The 12,546-nt window shown below is 39.0% G+C and overlaps 1 protein-coding gene across 1 annotated transcript in view; it reads left to right on the top strand.

Annotated features, from left to right (window-relative positions):
* LOC126187907 (WD repeat-containing protein 74) overlaps positions 1 to 12,546 on the top strand; it is a 109,003-nt gene that overhangs the window by 48,545 nt on the left and 47,912 nt on the right. Inside the window, exons 4-5 of the mRNA XM_049929265.1 lie at positions 1,851 to 1,955; positions 2,051 to 2,190. Of these exons, the coding sequence (XP_049785222.1) occupies positions 1,851 to 1,955; positions 2,051 to 2,190 (245 nt within the window). The remainder of the gene's footprint in view (positions 1 to 1,850; positions 1,956 to 2,050; positions 2,191 to 12,546) is intronic.

Here is a 12,546-nt window from a genome sequence, read left to right as displayed (position 1 = left end):
ATAAAGAAGACATCAGTGTGTGAATCTCTGTTTTATTTTGCTGACTTTTGACAGTTGTGTTTAAGCAGGTGTGAAATCGTAAATCTTCCTCTCATGTTTCCTCTCTCAAATCTTCTGAAAGTAATATTATTGTTATTGTTGTGGTCCTTATTCTGAAACTGGCTTCATGCAACTCTCCATGCTAGTCTGTCTTGCGTAAGTCTCTTCATCTCTGCATAACTACTGCAGCTGACTTGAATTTGAACCTCTTTACTATAGTCAAACCTTGGACTCTCTCTGCAATTTTTAGCCCACACACTTCCCTCCATTACCAAATTAATTATTCATTATGATTTTAATGACACAAATTTTTGCCTGCAGTTACCATTGTTATCCATCAAAAGTGGTATTTCCTTTTTGAACACCATTTGATGCAATGTTTCCAGTGACGTCATTAATTAGTACAAGGTACAACTTTCTCACTGTTTGGTAATATACTGAGTGTGTAATACAGACTCTTCATGGTTCTTGTTTAATGAGGCATTTTTTCTGAAAACTTCATTTGCTCCAGGTCTACATTGTTGCCACTGTGGGCATTTTTTTTCTTTCTTACTTTTGCAGACTCTGTTGTATGTTGACTTCTGCATTGGTCTTTTTACTTAAAGAACTTAGGACCTTGGAAAATGGAAATGAGCATTTGGCGTCATTGGCCGCCTTTGTGCAGATCTTATTACATTCAACGCCACATTGGGTGACCTGTGCGCTGGATGGTGATGAAATGATGATGAAGACAACACAACACCCAGTCCCTGAGCATAGAAAATCTCCTACCCATCCGCGAATCGAACCCGGGCCCTTAGGACGGCAATCTGTCACGCTGACCACTCAGCTATCGGGGCGGACACTTAGGACCTTGTCAGTCTTACCATTTAATACTCAGTCTATCATTGTAATATAGGTTATGGAAAGTTTTGGCAGAATGTAAATAATTTAGGATTAAAGGTAAGTGAACAGGAGAGAAGGGGAGCACCTCTCACATCACTCAAACTCATCCCAGATTAGAGCGACTGAACCATATCCTTTGCCAACACTTCGACTATCTATCATCATGCCCAGAAATTAAGGACTCATATGCACAAACCTCTCTGCCCCTCCTAAAATGATAATCTGATGCTCATTCAACCTACACAATATTCTGGTCCATCCTATGTCAATCCCATGCCACATGGTTCATATCAGTGTCGAGACCAAGCTGCATGACCTGCCTGGTTCCCTCACCCAGCACATCCTACTCCAACCCATCACAGGCTTATCCTGTCATGTCAGAAGCAAGGCCAACTGTTAAAGAGGCCATGACATGTGTCAGCCCTGCTGCAACTTCTGGATAGCATTTTTGTGGGCATGGCCACCAACCAACTATCCACTCAAATAAATGGCCAATGCCAAACTGTGGCCAAGAGCAGACAACATGCCCTTGAGCACAACATCTTGATTTCAATGGCTGCTTCAAAACCTGTGTTATCTATCTACTTCCCCTCAGCACTAACTTTTGTGAACTACTTAGCTGGGATCTATCCGTACAACAAATCCTTCATTCCCGTAATCTTCCTGGTCTCAGTCTCCACTGTGTGGTTGAGCATTTGAGGGGAGAGGGATGGGAGTAGTCACCCTTGCACGTGACGCAACACTTTTACAGTTTGGTGAGTTGTTACCTTTACTCCTCAATTATTTACTATATGTGATGTGACATACATTTACTCAAGAGGATAGCAGACTGTAACTCACTACACTATCTTTGGTCTGTCTGTTCTTAGTAGATTCACCTTTTGCAATCCTAACAATTACAGTGTAATATACTTATTGCTTTTTAGGTAAGAAAGAATGAGCTTGAGCTGCAAGTTCCAATTTGGCCATCTGATCTTGTTTTTCTACCAGATGGTGACCGCAGTGTGGCTGTTTGTACAAAATATGGACAGGTAAACAATTAAGCTCTTGTTATACTTCTTTAAAAACTGCAATTCTGTTTGTGTTGCACTTCATCAAATTCACTATTACTATGAATGATTTGCAGGTACGTCTTTATGACACAAAAGGGCCAGCAAAACGACCAGTACTCAGTGTTGATATTCCACTGGGAAGTCTTCCCTCTAAGTCCTCTATTGGGAGAGAAATGTGCAGCCTTACATGCATGTCATCTACCATGAAGGACAGGTAGGAAGAATAACAACTAAATATATGTCACTTTACTACATAGAAATCTTTAGGTTACTGTTAGTTGGTGTCTTTATCATTTTTAACTCTACATCGCATTGGAATAGAACATCTGCTAAGAACAAAAAAAATCAAAACAGTTAATGAAATGAGTGATGTCATAAGTCCTAATTTCAACCATGATTTCCCTAAAGTCAGCAATACTAATCAGTACTCAATATATATTATAAAAATAAGTGTACGGTTTGTGTGCTGCGAAAACTCAGAAACTAGTCCTGGTACGATCAGGGGAGTTATACAGTGTGGTAGCCCTCTATCCTCCATCCATGAAGAAGATTTCCATTCTTATCTGAAGGTCTTGCTTTTGAAGATATAAGGGCTGGGAAGTTTCACCCTGTAGAAATTTCTAGATCATTCGACAGCATTCCACAATATTCCAGAATGTTCCAAAATGATCTGGAATGTTTAGGAATACTCTGGAACATTCGGGAAGATTCCAGAATGTTTGAGAACATCCCAGATCATTGTGGAACATTCCAGAACACTTTCAAATGTTTTGGAATGGTGTGAAACAGTGTGGACCATTCAAAGCCGTTTTGGTATGTTCTGGAATTCGCCGCTGGTGGTGCTACCACCCATTGTTAGTGGTATATAGAGCAAGACCCATCATGGGTTCAACATCAGTTTCTTATCAATGATGAAGGAAGGAACCAAAAAAGTAGTGCAGTGAGTGAATAAAAACAAAAACGAAGTGTGAGTAGTCAAAGTGGCACAGTGACTGAATATAAATCGAAAATAAAGTGTGAAAAATGTATAAAGTGTACTTAGTGTACTTGTTAATAAAAAGTTGATTTGATTTATATTTTAGACAATACACAAATGTAAAAAAGGAGGAGATCTTGCTAGTTCTGAAGCAAAATGGCAGTAACTAAAAGAACAGAGAAAAATGAGACAGATGAAGAGTGTGAAGCACATTTAGCAAAAAAATGAAACGGATGCTCATTTACATTCCCAACAAGTGACAATGACCACCATGAGAAGCAGAGAAACTAAAGGAAGACAAAATGAATGGTTTGAAAAACCAAGAATTGTGACACAATCTTACAGTAAACAATAGCGAACTCAAGCCAGTCATGAAAATATCACCCTACAAGAGACGAGGACAAGCAAACAGTACAACTTAACAAATGAAGCATTCCACTACAGCCCAACAAAAGAATGTAACAAACACAAACACATCGTAATCGGAAAAACGGATGACATCTGCCAGTTTTGCAATGCGAAAAAAAATCAGTAGATAAACACAAGGACTCTGTTGCATGAAAGGAAAAATTCGATTACCACCACTAGAAGCACCTTCACAGGAAGTTTTACATTACATGACCAGGGAAACTGCAGAATCAAAACACTAGCTTCAGAATATAAAAGCTTACAACATCTGCTTCCAAATGACTTCTTTTGGTGTCACTTCGATCAACATTAATAAGTATGATTTTTTTTTTTTTCCGTCCAAGGACAAATCTATCACAACATGATATCATTACTACCACTATCCTATCCAACGAAGACCATAAATTTCTGCAAGCATATTTAATCAGAAATGAAGAAACAGCAGTTGATCAACGATGCACAAATATGAGTGGACTAATAAGAGTAGTAAACCGAGATCTACAGAGGATCTTACACAGATACAATAAACTGATTCACATTTTCAAAACAGCACTAGCCCGAATGATTTCTGATGACTATAAAGTTATAAGTTGAGCCAACAAAAGACCACTCGGAGAACATGAACATTGATTTAATGCTCCTCAGATAGATGAAGTGACCACCATAATTGTGGACAATGAAAACACAAGCCATGACATAATTGTACAGTGAAGAAGAGGAGGACTACAACGCATTGCAGAGACATGCGGTTTGTATGGTGCCCTCCAATATCCATTAGTATTTCTGCACGGAGAGGATGGATGACATTGTAATGTGAAATAAATCCAACCTGTAACAGGTGTAGAAACAAACAAAAATGTCACTTCCAAGGAGTTCTATGCTTACTGCTTAATGATCAGAGGCAATGAAACATACAATCACATTCTCAACACTTGCCATTTATTCCAATAATTCCTGGAAGATATGTATGCAAAAATAGAAGTTGAATGGATACTTTAGACAAGACTGGATCACAAGAAACTACACATGGAAGAATACATCTACCTTTGAGGTGCAATCATAAGTGACGGAAACATTGACGACATTGGAACAATGGTAATCTTACTCTCATCATACATAGGAAGTCCAAGACATGCACAAATACATTCAATATGCCATGACATACATAAGAAAATATGGACGACATGACTTCTTCGTGGGCAGAAATCAAAGTACATGTAAGATACAGACAAGCCCCTATGCTTTGACACGGCATAATATTCCAAGTTTTCCTACAAAAACAAGTAAGATTTATTGATGTCACCATGAAATACTACAGCTTTGGAGCTGTTAGATGCTGGATGTAAACAATCAAATGGCACAAACGAGGACTGGCTCACTCATCTCGTATGGCTGCATCACAGAATTCATCCCACAGATATCTATAAAATAATCCAAGCTGAATTTCCCAATTCACGAGAAGATCCAGGACTATATGACATAGTAGTAAATCACATGATTCATGGACCATGCAGGCCAGTAAAACCCCGTCTCACAATGTATGAGTGATGTCGAATGTACAAAAAAATATGCCACACCACTCCTGGATGAGACAAAAATCGGAGTTAATGGCTATGCCAAATACAGAAGATAATTACCTGAAAACAGTGGCTTCACAGCAAAAATATGAATACAAGGCAGTGATGAACTGGAAATAGCTATTGTTGGGTAGTACCATATAACACAGTACTTTCCAAAACATTCCAAACACAGATAAAGATAGACTCTGCAGTTCAGTGAAATCCATCAAATATTTCTGTATATGAACAAAGGCAGTGACATAGCAGTGTTTCAAATAGCCAAAGACAGTGAACAACAAAACAGAAATGATCAGATCCTCTTGTACGAAATAGGAAGATACATCACCAGTAGCGAAGCAGCTTGGGCGATTTTTGGTTTTCTCATATATGAATGTGAACCAGCTGTGCAACATCGAGCTGTACCTTTGGACAATGGACACAGAATTTACTTCATAAAAGACATTGCCAGAAAAATTACAATTGAACAACCCCAAAACACAACATTAAAAGCTTTTTACCAATGTGCCAAATGGACCCATTCGTGAAAACATTATAGTAATGTCAACATCCCTACTATCATACATGGAACACAACAAGAAGAATCTTTCAACAACAAAAACAAGGAATTTCAGTAGAAGATCATCCAGTAATATTGATAGCCAGCCCACGTAAGCCAAGTATACACTGTACATCTGAACAACGCAAAATTTTCTACCTCCAGACATTGCCACATGAAATACAGGAACCAACAAGTTTCACAGATCTCAAGACTGTTGATGGTTACCTATGCCAGATATACAGAGAAGCATGCCAACACTTAGGACTACCGGAAAACAACCACCTCTGGGTATTAACATTACAGGAAGCCTCACTCATAGCCTCAGCAGAACAAATGAAAGACTTATTCACCATAATTCGAACTACATGTATCCCATCAAATCCAAAACATCTGTGGGACTCCTTCAAAGAGAATATGATGATGCCATACTGTACCAAATCCAACAAGCTCATGCTGAACTGGCCATCGAACTCAGTGGCGGCATCTTCAATGAAACACTCATTTGCCTAGAAGATAAATGTTTTATAACTAAGCAACCAGAACGTAGTACAACTTTTGGGATGCAAGCACCACAAAAAGGTGCGATAAGTGTGCTACACTTCAAAATTACAAAAGAAAAAAGCTACAACATCAATGAACTACTTCAGTACATTGCTCACAACAAACCACTCCTCAGTGACAATAAAAATGAAATTTGCAACATTATCATGGACTGAATCAACAACAACACTGACGGGATTATTTCCTTGGTTGCACCAAGCGGCACTGGGAAAATTTTTTTAACAAATCTTAAATCTATTGCTGATGGAAATACACGGTAAACAGCATATCTCAGTTGCACTGGCATCATCCATTCCACCCTGCAACTGCCATGGAATATAGCTGAAGAACAATTCCCAGTATGTAAAATCTCAAGAGCATCTGGATTGGGTGAACTTTTATAGCAAGCTAAAATTATCTCCTGGGACAAGTGCACAGTGGCACATAAAAAATCTGTCGAAGTCATGGACAGATTTTTATAAGACTTGTGAGGAAATTCTGAAGTTATGGGAGGAGCTGTACTCATACTCTCAGGAGATTTTCGACAAACATTTCCACTTATCACCAAATCAACACCAGCAGACGAGATCAATTCATGCTTTAAGAAAAAAAAAAAAAAAAAAAAAAAAAAAAAAAAAATCACGTCTCTGGCCACACGTACAAGTACTGCAACTAACGAAAAATATGAGAGCTGAACTATTAACAGACGAAACAACTGCACATTTTGCTCAACAAATTTTACAAATAGATAAAGGCACATATCCTACTGACCAGATGGCCGGCCTGATTAAACTCAACAGTGATTTCTGCTACATAGCCACTCCTGAAAACAAACTCATTGACCAAGTTTATCCAAACATTGTTCACAACTATGCCAATTTGGACTGACTATTTGAAAGGGCAATTTTGGAAACTAAAAATAATATTGTTGATGATATCAACTTCAATGTTCAAAAGAAAATTCCCGGTGAAGAGAGAACATGCAGATTGATTGACATGATGGTAAACGTTGAAGGAAGTGTGAACTTCCCTACAGAATTTCTAAACTCTTTGCAAGTACCAGGAATGCCATTATACTGCCTTTGACTTAGAACTGAACCTCCAATAAAACTGCTCAGAAATATCAACTCATCAAAACTGTGTAATGGAACAAGGATAATCTCTCACTTCTCTCACGGTCAACTAACGTAGCATGTTCTCGAGTAGGAAATTCGAAAACTTTGTACATACATAAAAGTTTATCCCGTTATTCCAATTACCACACAATTTCATATCAACTCCCCGAGTGAAGCCGGGTACCCCAGCTAGTTAAATAATATATACAGAGCATTACTTATTGTTGCAGTGATTGTGTTTTAAGTTTAATGATAGGAGGCATGATACTTAAATAACAGTAAATTCAAAATTGTATACGAAGTATATTATGAATGAAGACAGCCATATGGAATAGGTGTCCAGTGGTGGAAAAGCACTATTATGAGAAGATGTGTGATACCTTAGCTTTGAGACTTAGTTTTTTATATGAAAACATACATACGGACACTAATTAGGACACAGCATCAGTAGAAACTGTATTTTTCATTGTTACTTTATTTCTTTCTGTCTTTCTCCCCATACTGTTTTCCTCTCTTTTTCCAGCCCCCATCCCTGCTTCCCTCTCAGCCGCTTCCTCCCATCCTCCATCTATCTTACTTAGTCCCACCCCCTTTTTATTCATGTACAGCAGTTCAGTTGCTGCAAATTAAAGTGCTCAACACTTTGTTTAGTGCATAGCTGCTGACCAGTACCTCTTTTGTTTCTGAATTACATGCGTTGTCTTTAGTCTGACCATCACATGGTAGTAAATGAACCAGTTGTGTTGTCACTTTTGAGTTCATAATTCAACTGTTGGGATCTCAGCAAAGAATACATGTCTAATGTTGATAAGCTTATGCTCCTACAGCTGGAAGAGCATACTCTAGGTAAGAGTAGATGGCATTGTATGTACGAGGTCTGTTCAGAAAATTCTGAAACTTTGTCCACAAAATTGTTCTACACTTACCTTTTAATTATTGTACATATCTCCTTTGAAATACTCTGTCAAAATTGATACACTGCTCCCAACATCGTTTCCACTTTTGGAAGCAGTCTTCGTACACCTCTTGCTGGATCGTGCAAAGTACTATTTACAAATTTTCTTGTATCTCATCTGTTGTTGCAAATCTTCATCCTTTCAACATGGTTTTCAACTCTGGAAATAAAAAATGGTCTGCAGGGGCCAGGTCTGGAGAGTAAAGAGGATGAGGCAGCACAATGATTTTGTGTCTTGTGCAGTATTCACACACCAACAAGGATGAATGTGCAGGTGTATTATCGCGATGCAAGAACCATGAACTGACTCGCCATATTTCAGGCTGTTTCCTTCTCATAGACATAACAATGTGTCCTGATAGTACCACAGATTAACAGTTTGTCCCTATGGCATCAATGATGAACTTATCCTTCAAAATCAAAGAAAACCATCAGGATGGCTTCGGCATTTGACCTCACCTGATGTGCTTTTTTTGGCCTTGGACAACCTTTCCTAACCCGATGTGAAGAGTGAACTTTGGTTTCAACATCATAAGTGTAGACCCACGTCTCATCACCAGTTATGATTCTCTTAAGGAACATCTCACTCTCATTTGCACGATCCAAAAGCTTGTCACAGATTCTGAGGCAGAGGTCTTTCTTTTCTTGACTCATGAGCTGTTGAGTGAACTTGGCAGCAACACGATGTGTTCCAAGAAGCTGTGTTAAGTTTCATGACGTGATCCAATTGAAATGTTACATTCTTCTGCAATCTCTTGGACAGTCAGTCTTTGATTGGCATGGAAATTTTGTTGACATTCCTGACACGAGTGTAATTGGTAGATGTCTAAGGGCCTTCTGAACGAATGTCATCTTTAAATTCCATCCAGCCGTTTTAAACCATGTGAACCATTCGTGAAACCGAGTAGGCTTAAGCACTCATCATCATAAGCTTCCTACATCATTTGATGTGTTTCTGTAAAGGTTTTCTTGAGTTTTACACTAAATTTAGGGCAGACACATTGCTTCTCTAACTCTGAAACTCGATGTTCGCAAACTATGTGACACAATGTTCTACTCAATGCAGCACTGAACAATACCTAACAGACATACAACAATGAGACTTCTGACAGTTATACATTAAACACAAGCACGTGCAGAGGTATCAACCGCATTTTGCTCCAACACACCATTGGCGTGAATTTACGAATATTCTGGAATGTTTTAAACAGACCTCATATTTTCCCTGCAATACTTTATTGGTTGTGGTAATTCTCCGTCTGAGCATTTTATTTAACGTGCCAGTAACTTCTTATATACCTGAATTTTTCTTAGATTTTAGATACTACAGTCATTTGATCCATATCTCATTTGTGTGACATAGCACATTGATGTTAAACAATCAATTTACACTCTGTTTTACATAATCTTCATCCACATTTGTACACTGTGGAACACCGTATGCTTTCAGGCAATGAAATAATATCTCTGTAGGACCCACCCATCAGGATGCAACATAATTCATGTTAATGAGTCCACATACAATTTAAACATTGGTATTGTTGTACAGCTTGCATCAGTCCTGGTTATAGAACTGCTCTAGTAATGTAACATTTATAGATTTTTTTGGTGTATTCAAAATCTTCTGCATGAGATTCATGTCACAGAACACAAATAATAAAATGCCATTTCACAAACATAAAAAGTGAAAGAAGGTATATTGTATGGCACCAGTATACAATCCCACAATTTCCATGTTTCTTGTCAAGGTATACACTGGAGTGCCAAAGAAACTGGTATGGGCATGCGTAATCAAATATAGAGATATGTAAACAGGCAGAATATGGTGCTGCGATTGGCAATGCCTATATAAGACAACAACTGTCTGGTGCAGCTGTTAGATCCGTTACTGTTCCTGCAATGGCAGGTTATCAAGATTTAAGTGAGTTTGAACGTGGAGTTATAGCTGGAATATGAGCAGTGGGACACAGCATCTTTGAGGTAGTGATGAAGGAGTGTACCATGAATATCAGGAAACCGGTAAAACATCAGCTCTCCGACATTTCTGCAGCCAGAAAAAGATCCTGCAAGAACAGGACCAACTCTGACTGACAAATTTCTGCAGATTTCAATGCTGGGCCACCAACAAGTGTCAGCGTGCGAACCGTTCTACGTAATATCATCAATATGGGCTTTTGGAGCCGAAGGCCCACTCTTGTACCCTTGACGACAGCACGACTCATAGCTTTATGCTTCACCTGACCTGTAAACACCAACGTTGGACTGTCAATAACTATAAACATATTGCCTGGCTGGATGAGTCTCATTTTAAATTGTATCAAGCGGATGTACGTGTACGTGTACGGGTATGGAGACAACCTCATGAATCCATGGACCCTGCATGTCATCAGGGAACGGTTCAAGCTGGTTGAGACTCTGTAATGGTGTGGTGCATGTGCAGCTGGAGTGATATGGGACCCCTGATACGTCTAGATTTGACTCTGACAGGTGATACGTATGTAAACATCCTGTCTGGTCACCTGCATCCATTAATGTCCACTGTGCATTTGGACGGACTTGGGCAATTCCAACAGGACAATGTGACTCCTCTCACATCCAGAATTGCTACAGAGTGGCTCCAGGAACACTCTTCTGAATTTAAACCCTTCCGCTGGCCACCAAACTCCCCAGACGGGAACATTATTGAGCATATCTGGGATGCCTTGCAACATACTGTTCAGAAGAGATTCCCCCCCCCCCCCCCCCCCTCCTATACTCTTATGGATTTATGGGCAGCCCTGCAGGATTTGTGGTATCAGTTCCCTCCAGCACTACTTCAGACATTAGTTGAGTTCATGCCACATTGTGTGCTCGCAAGGGCCTTACACAATATTAGGCAGGTGTGCAAGTTTCTTTGGCTCTTCAGTGTAGATACCAAACATTACGATATTCTGTATCGTTATGGTTTCACGATACCATATACTCTTTCATTGCATGCTGTTTCATTTATTTTCTTTTACTACTTCTACGTTGCACTGTTTGCTTATGAACCATGCACCTTGTTGCAATGGGGCAGTGATACGGCCGTATTGTAGGTGCAACTAACCCAGGGAATAGAGAGAAGGGACCAGACTGACATGATTACACTGACCTGATAAGAAATCCTGTTCTTCCTGCCACTCCACTTTATTAACTCCTGCTATATCTAACCTCAAATTATCCATTTTCATTTTAAGTTCTTTAATGTACGTGTCCAATTAATCGAGCTAACATTCCACATTCTGACCCATAGAATACCAGTTTTATTTCTCCTAGTGTCAACATCCTCTTGAGTAGTCCCCACTCAGCTATCCAAGTTTACTATTATATCTCTGGAATATTTTACCATTGAGGATGCCATCATCATTAAGCCATACAGTAGAGCCGCATATCCTTGGGAAATATGACAGCTGTAGTTTCCCCTGGCTTTCAGCCATTCGCAGTGCCAATCTAAGATGGACATGTTGGGTAATGTTACAAGGCCAGGTCAGTCAGTCATACAGACAAGGTTGCTGCCCCTCTTCAGGATCCACATCTTTGTCTCACCTCTACACAGTAACACCTTTGATGTGGTTGTACCTACATTATGGCTATCTGGAGGCAGTGATAGAGATTGCACAGAAACCAGGCTGCAACTATAAGGGTTGAAGAACATGAAAGGGAGGCAGTGGTCGAGAAGGGAGTGAGGGAGGTATGGTGCTTATCCCCCATGTTATTCAGTCTGTACATTCAGAAGCGACTAAAGAAACCGAGGAGAAATCTGGAAAGATTATAGTTTAGGGAGAATAGAGAAAAATATTAAAGTTTTGCTGATGATATTGTAATTCTGCCAGGGACAGCAAATGACTTGCAAAATCACTTCAGCAGAGTGAATAGTGTCTTGAAAAGAGGCTGCAAGATGAAGATTTAAAAAAATAACAAAACAATAATAATGGAATGTATTTTAATTAAATCAGATGATGATGAAGGGATTAGATTAGGAAATGAGACATTAAAGAAGTAGAGGACTTTTGCTGTTAGGGGAGTAAAATTATTAATGATGGTAGAAATAAAGAGGATGTAAAATCAGGTTTGCAGTAACAAGGAAAGCTTTTCTGAAAAATAGAAATTTATTAGTATCTAACGTAAATCTTAAGTGTTAGAAAGTGAAACTTGGAGCATAAACACTACAGACAAGAAGAAAAGAGGAACTTTTGCTGTAGAAGAATGCTCAATATTAAATTGGGAGATCAAATAATTGGTGAATAGGCACTGAATCTAATAATAGAAAAGTAAAAGCAGTGTTGAACTTGAGTACAATGCACAATCAGTTGATAGGGCTCATCCTGAGGCATCGTGGGATGGTTAATTTGATAATGGTTGTGAAAGAGTGAGTGGTAAAAATTGTAGGAGGAGACCAAGGCGTGACTACAGTGAACAAGTTCAAGCAGATGTAGGTTG

This window comes from Schistocerca cancellata, chromosome 1, assembly GCF_023864275.1.
Source record: "Schistocerca cancellata isolate TAMUIC-IGC-003103 chromosome 1, iqSchCanc2.1, whole genome shotgun sequence".
Classification (NCBI taxonomy): domain Eukaryota; kingdom Metazoa; phylum Arthropoda; class Insecta; order Orthoptera; family Acrididae; genus Schistocerca; species Schistocerca cancellata.
This window is presented reverse-complemented; position numbering and strand designations above follow the sequence as displayed.